At 41.2% G+C, this 20,434-nt stretch overlaps 1 protein-coding gene across 1 annotated transcript in view; it reads right to left on the bottom strand.

The window, feature by feature from the left end:
* Positions 1-233: 233 nt before the first annotated feature.
* The window catches only part of NAPG (NSF attachment protein gamma), a 29,240-nt gene continuing 9,039 nt past the window's right edge, over positions 234-20,434 (bottom strand). The window contains exons 4-12 of the mRNA XM_077270190.1: positions 20,175-20,192; positions 19,015-19,045; positions 18,749-18,858; positions 18,599-18,665; positions 14,502-14,572; positions 13,567-13,645; positions 3,395-3,474; positions 2,104-2,233; positions 234-766 (exon numbers count right to left, since the gene is read on the bottom strand). Coding sequence (XP_077126305.1) covers positions 614-766; positions 2,104-2,233; positions 3,395-3,474; positions 13,567-13,645; positions 14,502-14,572; positions 18,599-18,665; positions 18,749-18,858; positions 19,015-19,045; positions 20,175-20,192 — 739 coding nt within the window. The 3' untranslated portion in view covers positions 234-613. The remainder of the gene's footprint in view (positions 767-2,103; positions 2,234-3,394; positions 3,475-13,566; positions 13,646-14,501; positions 14,573-18,598; positions 18,666-18,748; positions 18,859-19,014; positions 19,046-20,174; positions 20,193-20,434) is intronic.

Raw genomic sequence — 20,434 nt, forward strand, 5'->3', positions numbered from 1 at the left:
AAAACCTCTATTTCCTTGGTAGGTGGGAGTCCTAAATATGGAATAATCACCTAATAAATATCTAAGTGGTGAGGTTTATGATGTTTCATTACGGCCCATGGCGTTAGTTCAATCTGACAATATGGCCCCAAGATAAAAAAAAAAAAAAAAAAGATTGTGCGTCACTGACATGTTGCTGCCGCAGAGGAGGTGTACAAATGGTGGTACTGAAGTACATACATCAGACATACAGGTTGAGTTATAAATATTTAATTGCCATGTCACAATTACTTCCAGTAATTTACAGGAAAACACATTTGTACAAACATAATAATTAAACGCACCCAATCATCTGTCAATGACGAAGTTACATGCTACAAGGATGGTTTCTAGATATAGAGGCTAACTGTGGAGCAGGGGAATAATATTGATCCATATCCATTCTTTTAAATATAGTGGAACTTTTGTACAGACAGAATGTGGTAGAAGTAGATTTTTTTTTCACACTAATGCCATGAAACAAAGCAAATCATTAAACATCTCATATTATATCCGCTGTGGTGTATTTTGTAGATATAAGGGATTGACTAGAGGTCAGATATGCATGAGTGCAGCCTTGGCAAGATTCACAATTCTAACAGAGGCCTCCGGCATATTCATCATCATCTTCTTCAACTTGAGAGCCGCCCGGTTGTGTTGGCTGAGATACACCGTTCTGTGAGGCTGCTGGAGATTTCTTCTTTGTGCCACCTCCTGGAACAACCAAGCTCAATGCCAGCTTGGCATACTATCACAACACAAATTAAATGTTAAAATGTGGCTCAAGTTTGACTGTGTACATTAGGAAAACACCTGCCTAGTTTCACAATATTGCTCTTTATACTCTCCATTTGCTATTCACTAGTTCCATATGCTTGTACTTCTTGCATTCTGCATGTTACTGTGTGAAATCATGGACCGCCAGGCTCTCATTGTAAGGGACAAGATTAGAGCCAACTCTGATCCTCAACATTTATTTCCCGAGATGCCGCTTTATTAGCTGCTAACTTAAAAGGAGGTGGGCTACCGTACAGCTAGGGGCTAATAAAGGCACTGCGGTCCACCTCTGTGTAATATGAACATGCAAAAACGCTTTACAACACAGTTATAAAGTATTATGTAAGTAATTAAAGAGGTGGGCTGAAGTCCAAGGTCATTTTCATCCTAAAGCCTTATCTATATAGTTCCAAAATCTAAAACCATTTGCTAATATACTCAAACAAAAAATTCCCTAACTACACTATCTAACTGCTTTTCTATTTAATTTAATTTGTTATTTCCTTTTTAAATGACTCTTCATTTGAGAATCCCAATGCATGCTGGGATACTTAAATGAACCATCAACAGGGGTCAGAGGCCACGGTCACTGTGGCAGCCTCTGCCTGAAACAAAACGACGCTTGGTTTAGGGGCTCTGCGATGTGCACAATGACAGCGCGTCATCTGTCGCCAGCTAAGATCAGCAGTAATGAGCCGGCAACACAGCATGTCAGAATACCCAGCATGCAGAGACCAGTGATGTGCAGAGAGCAGAGTCATCCCTGTAAATGACATCACTGGTCTCTGCACGCTGGGTATTTTCACAACACACTCTGTTGTCAGCTCGTTACTGCAGGTATGAGCCAGCAACAGAGCGCGCAGGAGCTGTGGTACTTGCCGACCAGGTTCCTGCAAGGTCACACACAGCATTTAGAAGATTATCTCAGCAGAGGAATGTGGTTTTTTTTGTTTTTGTTTTTTTTAACACATCCAATTGTGGAAATTATTATTCCAAAATCTATTCGTTAAAATGTACTTTGTTTCTGCGACAACCCCTTTAAGTATATAAAACTATAAAATTGTCATACATACTAATAACCAATGTGTGCCTAAAATTCTTGTTTTTTATTTACATCCAGACACAAATTCTGGAAGTGGAAATACTGATAATAGAGCACCATGGGGGTATCACTAAAATATTTTTTTTTTGTATCATCTAACAAAAAACATGTTTTATTTAAATTGCTGGACAACCCTTTAAAAGTTTAATATTTTTGTGTTTTTTATACGCTCACTAAATACTAAAAAGAACACACTGGGCACTTACATCATTATCCATGTATTTAAAAAGAGGCGAGTTGCAAACTTCAGACACCTGGTCCTGGTCTTGCTGATCGTACCCTTCTAGTAGCTGTTCCAGTGCAGTACAGTCCTCACTAACACTGAAACCTGGAATACTAAACACAAAAATACAATATTAGTGTGCCATGTCCAGAAGACATGATTCAAGGCAAAATGCAATCAAGGAGTGAAGGACTATTGTGAATAACGTTCATTATTTAGTATGCAGTACTATAAGACACAATGAGAAAGCATTTTATCTTAATCTGCCAACCACTGGCCTCAACAGGTGCCTCACCATTTACTTCAAGTCACACTAAAACAGTGTATTGTTATGTGGTCTGGTGAGAGGGGTCCGATCTGAGCACCACAGCTACATTGTGATCCTGTAGCCATGGTGGGGAATGAATCTTCACAGGCTGGGAATATAGTTCTCAGTTGCATAAACAGAATTTACAACTTCAGAATCCATTTAGACTATTCAGGTCTAAATCTAAGTAACCACAAAAATACCTGATCAATTCAGTACACAATAGATATGTTTACAGAACTAAATCCATTAGTCTAGAAAAGGATTGCAATGACGCCATCTCCCCGTGTGGATGTGGAGAAAGTATCTGACATCTAATATTCAGAAAAGTTGAGAAACTCATTTCAAGGTTGCAGAATATTTGACACTTTTCAGGACTTTTTTCCTTAGAAAACAATGTAAAAACAATGTTTGCAGATGATTTGTGATGCAATCCACTGGGCTAGTAAATTGTTTTATTGTATACAAGGTCACACAATTGAGTTATTATCGATTTCCATACTAAACAATACACGGTAATTCAATGAAAAAGCTCTTTGCACAAGAACGCTGCGCTTGACAGCTGTCAGGGATGGAAACATGAACCACTTTACTATTAGCAACATGCTTACTCTGCAAAATTAGTTTATTGATGTGTCCTGCATCCCTCTAAAATCTAAGAATTGGAAAAGAAAGAGCCGAACTTGGGAGCACTAATAGGAGGACAATTAAGGTGCAGCCTACAAATACTCAGGTAAAGTACTGACCAACTACTGAACTTGTGAACGTGTACTGATAGTTTATGCTCCCTACCTGGTTTTGGCTTTATTAAGTGTAAATGTGGCCTAACTGGCAGACTGCAATGACCTGCCCATATTGCTCGCATCGGTGGGAGTCCTGCTTTCTGCTATGTAAATGAAGGAAACATTGTCCGGTATACGATGCATCTACAGTCGGGTTCTGTCTCCTTTAACACAGATCATCTTACCTGTAACTCTCTCTGACACACTTCTCTGCAGCAACGTAGTCATTCCTATGAAGATGGACTAACACCTGAGCAATTGTTTTCTACATAAAATAAGAAACAGCAATAGGAAATGTTATTACAAAGGATAGAACAAAGAATCTGTGTCAGGAATACCTTGTTCTCTATGATTTCATTCCGTGTTTTCATATAAAAAGCTTTTCAAATACTGACAGAAATCAGATCAATTCTGTGACTCCTGCTTGTAATTAGCTGCAGTACCCGCTAATGGCCACTACGCACTGTACGGAGCAGCGCTGTTCCACTCCGTACAATGTCTACATCTGGCCACCCCTGGAGCGCAAAACCGCAGACTGGTGGGGCACCGGTGTCAGACCTCCACCAATCTGATATTGATAACCTATCCTAAGGACTGGTCATCAATACCCAAGTTCTGCACAGTCCCTTTAACTTTTAACCCCTTTCTGCCAGCTGACGGAATAGTACATCAGCTGGCAGATCCCCTGCTTTGAGTTGGGCTCCGGCGGTGAGCCCACCTTAAAGCCGCGACATGTCAGCGGCTGACATGTGCGCGCAATGAGCGCGAGCGGAATCGCGATCCGCCCGCGCCCATTAACTAGTTAAATGCCGCCGTCAAGCGCTGACAGTGGCATTTAACTAGCGCTCCCGGCCGCGCGGCCGGAAGTGCTCGCACCGCTGACCCCCGTCACATGATCGGGGGTCATCGATGCATTGCCATAACAACCAGAGGTCTCCTTGAGACCTCTATGGTTGTTGATGGCCGATTGCTTTGAGCGCCACCCTGTGGTCGGCATTCAAAGTACACCACCATTTCTACTACATAGAGGTGATCTGCACTTCACCTCTATGTAGCAGAGCCGATCCTGTAGTGCATGCTTCTAGCCTCCTATGAAGGCTATTGAAGCATGCCAAAATTAAAAAAAAAAAAGTGTTTAAGGCCATGTGCACACGTTCAGTATTTTTTGTGTTTTTTTCCCCTTTTTCCTCGCCATTAAAAACGTGATAAAAACGCGAAAAAAACGCCTACATATGCCTCCTAGTATTTACAGTGTATTCCGCATTTCTTGTGCAAATGTTGCATTTTTTTCCGCGAAAAAATCGCATCGCGGAGAAAAAAGCAACATGTTCATTAAATTTGCGGAATTGCGGGGATTCCGCACAACTAGGAATGCATTGATTTGCTTACTTTCTGCATGTGGCTGTGCCCATCATGCGGCAAGTAAGCAGATCATGTGCGGTTGGTACCCAGGGTGGAGGAGAGGAGACTCCTCCACGGACTGGGCACCATATAATTGGTAAAAAAAAAAAAAGAATTAAAATAAAAAATAGTCATATACTCACCCTCTGATGGCCCCCGGAGTCTTCCCGCCTCTCTGGTGCACGCTGCCACTTCTGTTCTTATAGATGGTGTGTGTGAAGAACCTGCGATGACGTCGCAGTCTTGTGATTGGTCGCGTGACAGCGACGTCATCGAAGGTCCTGCACACACACACTATCTATAGGAACGGACGCCGCTGAGGAGATCGGCTGTCTGCAGGTGAGTATAACCATTTTTTTTTTATTTTTTTTAAACATTCTATCTTTTACTATTGATGCTGCATAAGCAGCATCTATAGTAAAAAGTTGGTCACACTTGTCAAACACTATGTTTGACAAGTGTGACCAACCTGTCAGTCAGTTTTCCAAGTGATGCTACAGATCGCTTGGAAAACTTTTGCATTCTGCAAGCTAATTACGCTTGCAAAATGCTAAAAAAAACCGCAAATAAAAACGGGGAAAAAAATGCAAAAAAAAAAAAAAAATGCGGATTTCTTGCAGAAAATTTCCGGTTTTCTTCAGGAAATTTCTGCAAGAAATCCTGACGTGTGCACATACCCTAAAAATATAAAAAAAATAAAGAATATATAAAAGTTCAAATCACCCTCCTTTCGCCCCAATCAAAATAAAACAATTAAAAAAAAAAATCAAACATACACACATATTTGGTATCGCCGCATTCAGAATCGCCCGATCTATCAATAAAAACAAAGGATTAACCTGATCGCTAAATGGCGTAGCGAGAAAAAAAATCAAAACGCCAAAATTACGTTTTTTTGGTCGCCGCAACATTGCATTAAAATGCAATAACGGGCGATCAAAAAAACGTATCTACACCAAAATGGTATCATTAAAAACGCCAGCTCGGCACGCAAACAATAAGCCCTCACCTGACCCCAGATCACGAAAATTGGAGACGCTACCGTTATCGGAAAATTGCGCAATTTTTTTTATTTTTCTTTTAGCAAATTTTGGAATTTTTTTTCACCACTTAGATAAAAAATAACCTAGACATGTTAGGTGCCTATGAACTCGTAATGACCTGGAGAATCATAATGGCAGGTTAGTTTTAGCATTTGGTGAACCTAGCAAACAAGCCAAACAAAAAACAAGTGTGAGATTGCACTTTTTTTGCAATTTCATCACACTTGTAATTTTTTTCCCGTTTTCTGTTACACGGCATGGTAAAACCAATGGTATCGTTCAAAAGTACACCTCGTCCCGCAAAAAATAAGCCCTCACATGGCCATGTTGACGGAAAAATAAAAAAGTTATGGCTCTGGGAAGGAGGGGAGCGAAAAATGAAAACGAAAAAAGCTCCGGGGGTGAAGGGGTTAAGCTAATTACGAGAAAATATATCTTCCACAATAAATCTCAATAAACTGCTTCATAACCTCCCTATTTTGTAGAATGCCAATAAGAGGAAAGAGTGGGAGGGAGAAATCTACTAAGCTCACATGTTGCCATCTGTTTTTTTGGCGATTACTAATCTACAAATGTGGACAAAATTGTTGGTACTTTTCTGTTTAAATAAGAAAAACCTACAATGGCCTCTGAAATAACTTGAAACTGAGAAAAGTAATGTTCTAGTTATATTTACTGAATATTAACGAAGGAGCACTTCTCACAGGCGAAGCAGCTCGCCATATTCCCTGCGCCAGGACACATGATTTATTCATCAAGTGGAAATCAGAATATATAACGAGTTATCCTATTAACCCTAACCACTACACCGGACTACATTTACCCGGTCTGTTTGTCAGACCCACGGCACCGGTAACTTTCCCAGTGCTAAGACACGTGGTTCTCTAAACAAGCAGCATACAGGTTTTGATGAAGGTCTATGCCCAGACAGAAAATGTTTAATTGATCACTGTATGCAAAATAAATTGTAACCTTTTTTGTTTTTTCAACACGATACATTTTGAGTGCCGAGTATTTGTACTTATAAGGAAAATCAGACATTGTTTTTGAGTTGTGATTGAGCAGAAATAACATGGACAAAATTTATGGTCTCAACTTAAATCTTTTGTTTCACAACCTTGATGGTTGAGGTGGAGGAAAAAACCAAAAAATTAAAAGGTGGAAATTGGTCCCGTCGTGAAGGGCAACTCACTATGCATAGAGCGGTGACAAACCATGCCTGCGCCACCACTATGACTCAAAGAGTTAGGCTGCCGGGAAGAAGAAAGTTCATTTCCTCCCAGCAGCGGGGCTCTTAGTGTGGCAGCCACACAGTGTCCGAACACTATTAACCTGCAGATTAACCCAATATGTGTAGATTAATAGCAGTTTTTTTTCCATGAAAGGTTCCCTTTAAAATTCTGAACAACATATGCACCTAAAGTAACAGGAACATTAAACTGTTTGGAGATTGTCTTCTAGCCTTTATGTTTAATATGTCTATAGTTTTCTTTCTAATCTCTTGAGATTACTTTCTCCTTAGCTCAATAGTCATTCCATATCAAGTGATCCAAATATGAATATTTTTTTTACCTGACGTTTTTAGATTTTTTTTATTTTTTGTTTTTATGAAGTACAACTTTAGCTACCGTATATACTCGAGTATAAGCCGACCCGAGTATAAGCCGACCCCCCTAATTTTGCCACAAAAAACTGGGAAAACTTATTGACTCGAGTATAAGCCTAGGGTGGAAAATGCAGCAGGCACCGGTGAATTTCAAAATTAGAAATAGATACTCCATACCGTTCATTATGGCCCCATAGATGCTCCACATAAATCTGTGCCATATATAATGCTCTGCACCGTTGCCCCATAGCTGTGCCATATATATATAATGCTCTGCACCGTTGCCCCATAGCTGTGCCATATATATAATGCTCTGCACCGTTGCCCCATAGCTGTGCCATATATATATAATGCTCTGCACCGTTGCCCCATAGCTGTGCCATATATATATATATATATATATATATAATGCTCTGCACCGTTGCCCCATAGCTGTGCCATATAGTGCTCTGCACCGTTGCCCCATAGCTGTGCCATATAGTGCTCTGCACTGTTGCCCCATAGCTGTGCCATATAGTGCTCTGCACCATTGCCCCATAGCTGTGCCATATAGTACTCTGCACCGTTGCCCCATAGCTCTGCCATATAGTGCTCTGCACCATTGCCCCATAGATGCTCCACATAAATCTGTGCTGCTGCTGCAATAAAAAAAATTAAAAAACACATACTCACCTGTCTTGCTTGCAGCTCCTCGGCGCCATCTTCCCGGCGTCTCTCCGCACTGACTGATCAGGCAGAGGGCGGCGCGCACACTATATGCGTCATCGCGCCCTCTGACCTGCACAGTCAGTGCAGAGAGACGCCGGGAAGATGGCGCGACGCCCGGCGTGTGGAACGCGGACAGGTGAATATGCGATACTTACCTGCTCCCGGCGTCCCGCTCCTTCCCCCTGCCTGTCTTCGGTGCCGCAGCCTCTTTCTCTATCAGCGGTCACCGGCACCGCTTCATTAGAGAAATGAATAGGCGGCTCCGCCCCTATGGGAGGTGGAGCAGCCTATTCATTTCTCTAATGAGCGGTCCCACGTGACCGCTCAGGGGAAGAGGCTGCGGCACCCGGAGACCGTGGGACGGGCAGGGGGAGCGCCAGGAGCCCCGGAAGCAGGTAAGTATATGACAGTGCTCACCCGCCGACCCCACCACCGATCATGACTCGAGTATAAGCCGAGAGGGGCACTTTCAGCCCAAAAATTTGGGCTGAAAATCTCGGCTTACACTCGAGTATATACGGTAATTACAAATTAAAAGTTTTGAATTTATTTCTTCATCAGTTAATTTTTTACAGATTTCTAAAGTTTTGAAAAAGCGTGGATTTTGGCTTGGTATGGCTTTACATTTTTCATCATATCTCGGGCTAGAATAAAGATAAAGAGGTGGGAGAGGCATCATTTTTCTCAGAACGGTACCGACTTTCATTTGATTCATCACAAGACTGTTTCTTTATATTTTGTTTTGGAGAAATCAAATTCAAATTTTTGAAGCGAAAAAAAATGTATGTTTTAAAATTGTGAAAACATGCATGTGTGTTACTTGTGTTCTTGTTTATATTTGTACAGGGATTCAACTTGGGATCTGTCAAATTTTTATTTTTTATTTTTAAGCCTTGAATCATTTGATTTTATTTTTGTGTGAATTTTATTCCTTTTTTCTTTTCAAATTACAACTTATTGAATTCAACATTTATATGCAACAATAAAGAAACACAAAAAACAACTACTGAAGTGCCAGAATAAATCCATCTTAATCATCATGTTACGTGTTACGGAACCACTCAGCACCCAGAATATGTTGTGCAGTTATATGTATGAATAATAGGTTCCATGTGAGATGCATCAGCCCACAGGCTGCGCCCCTGGGCAGAGGGGACAAGATATCCCCCTTCTGTCCTCCCCCCACCTTTGTAATTCCCACAGTAAATATCGGCAGGCTCCGACCCCCTGCGGCTATTGTAATGTATGTCTGGCCTGCTGCTTTTCTATTGGCCTGCCCTCTGTATCTGTGTAATATATTTTGTGTCCTGTGAATAAAGTGTTGTGAGACTGGAAATACGTGGAGAAGCAGTCAGCTTTTATATGCGCTCATGTAATCAAGGAATTCCAGCCAGCGTCCTTCATTCAGACTCCAGCCAAAGCAAAGTGGACTTCCTGAAACACGGGGTGGTACTGAAAGAGGTACCCCAGCTTGGTAGACCCCGTTACACATCATAACACAACTTGTTCAATGCATTCAGGTTGAAAATGCTGAGCAAGCCAAAAGAAAAAAGGTGATCATATCCTCAAGTGTGATTTTCTAAATACAGTCTGATCCTAATTATATGTTAAAAACCAGATTAAAAGAACCAATATTTCTACCACCTATTTATACATGAAACAATTTTTTTTCTATTATATCATGAAACATGTCATTTATGAAGTGTTTAAGAAGAATAGTACAGTAGTTAAATCCTTGTTCTATAAATATGAAGTAATCAAAAAATAGCAGGTTTGTAAACTGGCCTGTTATCATCAATGTGTCCCTTCTAGTGGGTGAAATGTAATCTTGTCCATAAGCGCTTACTAGCAATGGCCTTTTCCTTCTGTGTCAGAGTATGTGCGGCCTGTCATGGTGCTCGGCTCCACCTGAGTTATATCTGATTTTTGTTAACTTTTAAAATGTCTGATTTTCTTGGATACACAAAGGATGGCGCTGGACCAGACGGTGCAGAAAAGTCCTTTCTACGTCTTCCTTTTCACAATCTTTGGAGAGTCCAGTAGCCGCCACCAGCGCCAATCATTTACAGATCACATCACCAGTTCTGTCATCCATTGCAGATCTTGTGCCGCCTTCTACCACTTCATGGACTTCACTGTCTTTGCTGAATGAAAAAAAACTTGTTTTTATTTCTGTTTCCCTACATGGGATGACAGTGTGGTATTGCTGAGTCCCTGTGATGGGTTCTGCTTCCTGTAACCGATGTTATAACAAACTCTCCTCCTCCCCGTGGTCCTGGTTTGTACAATAAATGAACTGGATGTTAAGAATATTTTTCTCCCTCCATTTGAGGAGTTGCCTGGGTCCTAAGATTTGGTGTGAATATAGCCTCTGGAGGCCCGAGCTGCCGGCCGGTCATCTGCTCTGCCGTCACTGTCTACCCGTTCATTCTCAGCCCTAGCAAAACTTTCTCCTCTGTCCTCTCCTGCTTCTAAGCTGTAACATAATAATACAGTAAGATCTAACAATCATGGATTATTTGGTAAATATGGACCCCACACTTTTAGACCACAGGCTGAACAGATCTGAATTCAAGATTTTTGAACTGACACTGTAATAGTTTTATTTTTTAAAATATGATCCCATCCCGATCCCAACTTGTATTTTGGTACAGATGTGGCTAGGAGCATAGCAGGCACATGTGCAGTTTTTGACATTTTTTAAATCAAACTTTTTTTTTGGAAATGCGTTTTAAAATTTTGCGTTTCCGTTCGCATGGGTAAAATATTATCAAAGATACTCTTGTGACATATCTGGTGAAAGCCTGTACAGTTCTGAGTAGAATGGTGTTTATTTTGTTTCTCTATCTTTTTTCTAGCCTGAGTTATGAGGAGAAATGTAAAAGCAGGCAACACCGAAATTCGCACTTTTTCCGAACTTTGAAAATCAATTAAAAAAAAAAATTCTAGAATTTTTTTTTTCTTCACATTTCGCATTCTCTGACACACTATTACCAAATAACAAAATCTCAAAATAATTAAAAATATAGAGGTAAAAATCATCGGTTCACTTGACATGGAATGTTCAGAAACAGCACAGTGAGTGACTACTTTTCATTTTTCAAATAGGCCATCTGACTGATTACAAGTTTGACGCTAATTACAGGACAAACCTTCATTTAACATGTCCCTATGGTCAAATTATTTTCAATGTTATTTATAAAGGTACAATCAGTTTTGTCCAGGCCATTTTCATTTTTTTTCTCCTTTCTGTTGAGCTACAATTCAAAAGCAATGTCCGATTTTCATTAGTTCATAGTCAGTGAAATTACACTGGAAATGTGCTAAATAAACCTACTTTTCTACATATAGTAATATATAAAGAGGTGGATTAATGAAAATAACCATTTCAAAAACCTTACACACATTCAGTAATGTCAACTCAATATCTAGGCAATTTACAGAAAAGCCAAAATAGGAGGATCTATCCATAAAAAAAAATAAAAAAAATCAGGAATATGACATGGCATATAAATTTAAAAAGACAATTAAATATAGATATACAGTCATGGCCAAAAGTATTCACACCCCTGCAATTCTGTCAGATAATACTCAGTTTCTTCCTGAAAATGATTGCAAACACATTCTTTGGTATTATTATCTTCATTTAATTTGTCTTAAATGAAAAAAACAGAAAAAGAATTGTTCTAAAGCCAAATTGGATATAATTCCATACCAAACATAAAAAAGGGGGTGGACAAAAGTATTGGCACTGTTCGAAAAATCATGTGATGCTTCTCTAATTTGTGTAATTAACAGCACCTGAAACTTACCTGTGGCACCTAACAGGTGTTGGCAATAACTAAATCACACTTGCAGCCAGTTGACATGGATTAAAGTTGACTCAACCTCTGTCCTGTGTCCTTGTGTGTACCACATTGCGCATGGAGAAAAGCAAGAAGACCAAAGAACTGTCTGAGGACTTGAGAAACCAAATTGTTATACATAACCAAAAATCCAATCGTGGACTAGCCACCTCAAAAACCAATGCTTATACACAAACACCACACCAATTGCAGGTGAAAAAGAGGCATAGGCCTATGCCTCTTTCACCTGCAATTGGTGTGGTGTTTGTGTATAAGCAAAGATTGTGCGGATGTTGGATAAAGAACCTCGACTAACATCCAAACAAGTTCAAGCTGCCCTGCAGTCCGAGGGTACAACAGTGTCAACCCGTACTATCCGTCGGCGTCTGAATGAAAAGGGACTGTATGGTAGGAGACCCAGGAAAACCCCACTTCTTACCCCGAGACATAAAAAAGCCAGGCTGGAGTTTGCCAAAACTTACCTGAAAAAGCCTAAAACGTTTTGGAAGAATGTTCTCTGGTCAGATGAGACACAAGAAGAGCTTTTTGGGCAAAGGCATCAACATAGAGTTTACAGGAGAAAAAAAAGAGGCATTCAAAAAAAAGAACACGGTCCCTAAAGTCAAACATGGCAGAGGTTCCCTGATGTTTTGGAGTTGCTTTGCTGCCTCTGGCACTGGACTGCTTGACCGTGTGCATGGCATTATGAAGTCTGAAGACTACCAACAAATTTTGCAGCATAATGTAGGGCCCAGTGTGAGAAAGCTGGGTCTCCCTCAGAGGTCATGGGTCTTCCAGCAGGACAATGACCCAAAACACACTTCAAAAAGCACTAGAAAATGGTTTGAGAGAAAGCACTGGAGACTTCTAAGGTGGCCAGCAATGAGTCCAGACCTGAATCCCATAGAACACCTGTGGAGAGATCTAAAAATGGCAGTTTGGAGAAGGCACCCTTCAAATATCAGGGACCTGGAGCAGTTTGCCAAAGAAGAATGGTCTAAAATTCCAGCAGAGCATTGTAAGAAACTCATTGATGGTTACCGGAAGCGGTTGGTCGCAGTTATTTTGGCTAAAGGTTGTGCAACCAAGTATTAGGCTGAGGGTGCCAATACTTTTGTCTGGCCCATTCTTGGAGTTTTGTGTGAAATGATCAATGTTTTGCTTTTTGCTTCATTCTCTTTTGTGTTTTTTCATTTAAGACAAATTAAATGAAGATAATAATACCAAAGAATTTGTGTTTGCAATCATTTTCAGGAAGAAACTGAGTATTATCTGACAGAATTGCAGGGGTGTGAATACTTTTGGCCATGACTGCAGATCTATAGAGAGGTAGAGAGATATATCGATCTATATGTGTGTATTTATTTTGCTTTTCTTATATAGCACCATCATATTAGGCAGCGCTTTAAAGATATTATCATCACTGTTCCCAATGAAGCTCACAATCTAAATTGTAAAATCAGTATGTTTTGGGACTGCAGCAGGAAACCAGAGAACCAGGAGAAAACCCACAAAACTACTTGAAGAGGTTGTCCTTGGTGGGTTATGAACCCAGGACCCCACCCAACGCATCACAGCCAACTACTGAGCCACAATGCTGCGCACACAGATCTATAAAAATACACCCAATAAACGGGAAGCCCTGTGCAAGGCCCTCAAGGAAACCGGTATTACAATTGAGCAGACGTCTTTCTGGTTTACCCCCAGAACCCTCTACTGCACAAAAACCCAGTGTAGATGAGATCGCTCCATACCTTAAAACATGTCGGATAATTTTCTATTTCTTTGTACATATTTTTCTCTTTTAGTATGGACACTACAGCTTCATCGAGCCTGAAAGAACATAAGATGAGCATTTATATTACACTGACCACTCTATAACAGACAAGGTGGTGGCCGAGCTACAACTCATTGCATTTATATTGTACATATGTCCAAGGCTGCATCAGCGCTAACTGGATTATGGATTATGTGCAGAAATCATTACATTACTGAGGACATTTCAGTGGCTATGTCAGGATTGGTGCAGACAGGAATACACTGTACTTATAATGTGGCAGCCGTACTTGGCAGCGTCGACAGGGTCACAGAAGTCAGAAACCCGCCAACCACAAGAACAGAGTGGAGGAGGCGCAAGAAAAGCTGTTCACCATCATTTCTGCTCAGGCTTGCTCGGAGACATCACTGCAGCTGTATTATATGCAACGGTCAACCAGAAAAAAAACCTTGTATATGCCACCCATATTTATGCAGTGACCACCCATATAATACACAACTAAACTGGATATTATCCCTACAGAGGTGAAGATGTAGCAGACACTATACAATATAGACATTCGCCTTCGTCCCATTGCCAAGAGAGATGGCAACATCCAGATGCTAATTTATTCTTACATTTTCAATGGCACAATGAAAAGCTGTAAAACAACGTTTTCTAGCATTATCAAGTGCGGGAAATGTCAGTAATTACTAAACCAGATAAGAATGTCCTTTAGGACTCCCCCAAGCCAGTATAGGTCTTCTTTTAAGATGAAAGGCTGTGGGTGACAGATGCCAGCGTATAGCACCCATTTAACATATGTATCGTGATATTTTAATGATGTACATATTAATCTGATCTTTTTAGAACCTACAGGTGATGATACATATTGTGGATAGTGTGACAGGGAACCATAAAGGAAAACCGTACTGGCGAGCTCGCACTAGAAGTCTTGAAGCCTTGCCTAGAAGTTCAACTGCTTGTCGTAAACGTTCTTCATTCTGTAGAAGAAGATAAAATGCTTACGATTTATTAATGAAAAAGTTACATGTACAAGTCAGTAATATTTCATGGTATTCAAAATGTGCTGCTGCAGCTCAGTCATTTCTTCCACCGTGGCCGGTAAAGATAGGACAGTTAGAGAACATATCCCAAAAGCATACTTTTTCACTCAACAATATTGATATTGCAACATCAAGAAGAAAAAGTCACATCATAGGATCGATAGATGAGCGAATGTGCTCGGATAAGGTCTTACCCGAGCATGCTTGTTTGCGAACCAAGTGTCTCCGGCGTGCTCAAAAAATATGTTCGAGTCCCCGCAGCTGTATGTCTCGTGGCTATTCGACAGCCGCAACACATAAAGGGATTGCCTAACAAACAGGTAATCCCTGCATGTGTCTAAGAGCCGCGAGACATGCAGGCGAGGGGACTCAAACAGTTTTCGAGCATACCGAAGACAATTGGTTAGCACACGAGCAAGCTCTAATAACACCTTATCCAAGCACATTCACTCATCACTAATAGACATGTTAATGATATAAAAATGCTCGATACTGAAGAAATCGAGATGGTTTCAATATTTTTGCTTCCATTTTTTCATGATTTGTAAATCCCTAACATGTCTATTGATCCTGTGATAATTTTAACTACACAACTTTTCCTTCTTAGTGTAATTTCAATGTTGAAGAGTGTATATATGAATGCTCATGTATATAGACAACGCTGTTACATATTTATTATGGCGCTGACGTCTCCAGTGGCTATGGTCGCTCATACTCAGTAGCGCTGTTCCACAACTAGTATCCACGTGTAAAGTAGTGGAAAAACTCTTTACGGCTGGCATTTCAAGATTGTTTGATTCATGTGCATCAAAAGGCACTTTATCTGATAAATCTACAAACAAAAAGGACGATCCAGCTCACCCACTTTGTAGTAGCCAGCAATCCTCTGCCCGGATAAGCACCACTGATGCTTGATGTGGTGAGGAGCAGCATACTAAAGGAGAAACCCAACTGTTTTCCCAGATACAAATACGCAAAAATAGGCGATCCTGGTAATACAAATTGTAAGAAGAAATCCTACACGTTTTAGACTAAAACATGTCTGAAATGTGTATGATCTATTCTTACAATTTTGTAGAACATGCATTGCCCATTTTGGAATAAAGCAATTTGCATATTTTTATCCGAAAAAATGGCTGGATTTCTGCTTTGTACAGCATCTACAAATGTATTCCTGCATGGAGCAGGCATACATTTGTACTAAGCTTTGCACAATTTCTGGCTTATATTTTTTCTTAAAATTGTACTTGCAGAATGCTAAAAAAAATGCAATTTTTCTGCAATTCTAAGCTTTTGCCTTCTTACTTCACAACCAAGACTGATAAACCTAATAAATGTAGGCAATTGTATTTCATGAATAGGGATGTGGTGGCTTCAGACATCCTGATTACAGATGATAAGCCACCTTGAAGGACAGTTTATGGAAGATTGAAGAGAAGTTTAAATTTCAATTTGTAAAATGGAGGCAAATTACAACATTTCTTAAAAAAAAAAAAAAAAAAACTTTAAAAAAAATTGTAAGCGTTCACTTCTCATTTTTAGGAATAAACTAAGCAATCAAGGGGATTTTGCTGAAGCTACAGGAATTTATGGGTTACCTGGTGACTTCACAATGATTTCTCTTCCACGGTGAAGTATTAGCGAGACTCTTGGAAATGTCAAACTACATTAAGCCTTCATTGACCCTTCTGAGAGTCATTGTAAATCTAGACTGTCATAATAGGCAGTACTCAAAGTGTTCTCAAATCTCATCCATTCTGAAACATGTACAAGAAGGATTCCTGCATTCCTTCCATGACAGACACTGAGCAGGCACGTCCACAGCACCAATGTATGCAGAGAGCGCTGAACATTGTCCAATATGATGTCAGATTCAGCAGTCCTAAACATTACGGAGCTTGGATTGCTACTATACACGCTTGTTTTGCTAGATCAGGTATTTCAGCTATAACACATGCAATCTGCACCTATGGTTCAGGCCAGATCTGGTTACACTATGACATATCCAGGCAAAAGGAATACATGTTGAGGTTTATAATTTCCACTATAGACATGACGTATCGTACAGGTATGCCATTAATGAGGTAATACCATCTTCCTCTGGATATGCCATAAATGTATAGAAGCTGGGGATCCCACCAATGGAACCTACATTGTTCTCAAGAACGGGGCCCGGCCACAAGCTGCCTAAGAGGAGAGGTGAGCCTATTCCTGTACAGATTACCGTATATACTCGAGTATAAGCCGAGATTTTCAGCCCAAATTTTTGGGCTGAAAGTGCCCCTCTCGGCTTATACTCGAGTCATGATCGGTGGTGGGGTCGGCGGGTGAGCACTGTCATATACTTACCTAGTCCCGGCGATCCTGGCGCTCCCCCTGCCTGTCACACTGTTTTCGGTGCCGCAGCCTCTTCCCCTGAGCGGTCACGTGGGACCGCTTATTAGAGAAATGAATAGGTGGCTCCACCTCCCATAGGGGCGGAGCCGCCTATTCATTTCTCTAATGAAGCGGTGCCGGTGACCGCTGATAGAGGAAGAGGCTGCGGCACCGAAGACCAGCTGTCCGGGGGAAGGAGCGGGATGTCGGGAGCAGGTAAGTATTACATATTCACCTGTCCGCGTTCCACACGCCGGGCGTCGCGCCATCTTCCCGGCATCTCTCCGCTCTGACTGTTCAGGCAGAGGGCGCGATGACGCATATAGTGTGCGCGCCGCCCTCTGCCTGATCAGTCAGTGCAGAGAGACGCCGGGAAGATGGCGCCGAGGAGCTGCAAGCAAGACAGGTGAGTATGTTTTTTTTTTTTTTTATTGCAGCAGCAGCAACAGCTATGGGGCAATAATGGATGGTGCAGAGCACTATATGGCACAGCTATGGGGCAATGGTGCAGAGCACTATATGGCACAGCTATGGGGCAATGGTGCAGAGCACTATATGGCACAGCTATGGGGCAATGGTGCAGAGCACTATATGGCACAGCTATGGGGCAATGGTGCAGAGCACTATATGGCACAGCTATGGGGCAATGGTGCAGAGCACTATATGGCACAGCTATGGGGCAATAATGGACGGTGCAGAGCACTATATGGCACAGCTATGGGGCAACGGTGCAGAGCACTATATGGCACAGCTATGGGGCAACGGTGCAGAGCATTATATATATGGCACAGCTATGGGGCAACGGTGCAGAGGACTATATGGCACAGATATGGGGCAACGGTGCAGAGCATTATATATATGGCACAGCTATGGGGCAACGGTGCAGAGCATTATATATATGGCACAGCTATGGGGCAACGGTACAGAGCATTGTATATATGGCACAGCTTTATGTGGAGTATCTATGGGGCAATGGTGCAGAGCATTGTATATATGGCACAGCTTTATGTGGAGCATCTATGGGGCCATAATGAACGGTGCAGAGCATTATATGTGGCACAGCTTTATGTGGAGCATCTATGGGGCCATAATGAACAGTATGGAGTATCTATTTTTAATTTTGAAATTCACCGGTGCCTGCTGCATTTTCCACCCTAGGCTTATAGTCGAGTCAAGAAGTTTTCCCAGTTTTTTGTGGCAAAATTAGGGGGGTCGGCTTATACTCGGGTCGGCTTATACTCGAGTATATACGGTAAATGGAATTATGACCATCTCTCCACTTACTCATGAGTTCTCAAAACAAATGCAGGACCCATTGGCGGATTACACATCTACTTTATATTTATGACATATCCACTGAATATGCCATAAATGTATGACATGGAAATAACTTTTTAGTGAGTTATTGGTCAAAGTCCAACCTTTTTTTTTTTTTTTTTTAAATTCAGCAGAAAAATGCCCCACCGGCACTAACTCTTCTACTGTGAATGGCAGATCAGTGTGTTAATTTATCCATTGATCCATCTCCCATTCAGTTAGGGGGCTTATATATAAAAGTAATGTAGACATACAGAAATACAGGCGTACCTCAAAGACAGATGCAGACTGCTGATATAAATGGACAGCTTTTTCCAAATTTACGTGTTCGATGAGCCTGAAATCAAATGATACAAAGAGTCACTCTGTTATCAAGACAGGACCGAGTGGAGCAGACAGGATTATTACTGATGGACTCACTTCCCGGCCCGCTCTAACGCCATAGCAGCCGTGTCAGGAGTGCCGTTTTCCAGAAACATCATGCTGGCTTTCTCTATCAAGTGGACGGCTTCAGGAAGTTTCTGCATCTCCTAATAATAAAAGAGCAAAAAAAGTAATGAAATGTGTAAAATGTTCCAGTTCTCAAACATCGTAGCACTAAGAATACCTCGGAGAAATGATCAAAACAGGTAGAAAGTCAAGAACTAAATCTACGGCTTCTTGGGGTTCATGCGACCAAATCTCACCTTTAGCATCATTCCTGCTTGCTCATAGGCTCTGTTAAATGAAATAATATATGTTACAGAAAAGTAATTATAGTAATTAACATAGTTGTTATAAATGCAATCTGTGATTTCAAAGACATGGCAGTATAATACCAACAAGTACCACCATCACCGTCAGCCCTACAGATTATGGTATGTACAATGAGCATAGTATGGCTGCTCTCGACACGTGTGCTAAGCAGATCCCCTAAAAATGTCCGTCTGACTGGTATATATCAGGGTTACTATGAACGTTCTAGCAAGACGACTAGTACAATATCCGCCCTCTGCAGTTCTGCACCCACGGATAATGGAGGGTCTCTGCGGCAGCAGAACATGATGTGATTAGCTACATCAGGAAACCACTACATAAGGCAACCCCTGCGCTGCCGTGGATCAATACATGACATTGAGATCACACCTCAAATCCACCCTGCGATAAATGACTCTATTTGCAGAAATTAGTGCAGAAATTAGGTGTAAATTGCACACAATGTTGGCAGAAGAATACACAAAGATCCTTAAAAAGGGTGGTCTCACCACATATAACTAGTCTGCCTATGATGGACATTAATGACACCCTACAGACTTCATTGACCATAATGGGGTCCATCTGTTTTCTGTTATGGTGTCCGTTCTTTTCCTGGATGAATCTGCTGCCAACAAGACATTTCCCCTTCAGTAGCAGAAGAAACATACTGTAACATGGCAGCAATTCAGAAAAAGTTATCTATGTAAATCATGAACAGACTGAATCTTTTCTGGCCAAAGAAGGGTCTCTCTTAAGCAGATGAACCCCCAGTACGTCGCCCATATACACAGACATTTCCAGTTCTGACTAATAACAGCACTGTGGGCATGGAATCCTGGTATAGATTCTAGTCCCCAGAATCCATGGACGTTTCCACACATATCTACCACTACTCAGGTCAGACATGCTGTGGATATTGTAGTATTTGCACAACCGAAGCCACACAAAGTCCATGATAACATTGTGCCTGCCAGAAATCAGAAGGGAACATGGTACAAATCTGCAGCTTCAAGGGATTAACTTCCAGCAAAGAATTAAAAGTCACTACCTCATTGCAATCTGTATGAATGGGCCTTTTAACTCATAGTTACAGGAGATAAGTGGTACTTACTTTGCCGCATGGAAAAGACTGGTAGAAATATTTGGTTAAGGTTTCAAAACATTAAATGAATTAAGCCATAAGAATGCTGGGACCCAGTGTAGACTGGGTGCTATATGGACAGCAATGGGTGCTGCATGCATGTATCTGTGTACAGGCAGCTCGTCCTAAGAGCACATACAAGGTAACACTCCAGTCATTCTCATCTACTCACTGGTATCCATGTTACCTCATGTCACGCCAGTTAATAGTTTAAATGTTGGTTCCTACTT

The sequence above is a fragment of the Ranitomeya variabilis genome, chromosome 6 (genome assembly GCF_051348905.1).
Source record: "Ranitomeya variabilis isolate aRanVar5 chromosome 6, aRanVar5.hap1, whole genome shotgun sequence".
Classification (NCBI taxonomy): domain Eukaryota; kingdom Metazoa; phylum Chordata; class Amphibia; order Anura; family Dendrobatidae; genus Ranitomeya; species Ranitomeya variabilis.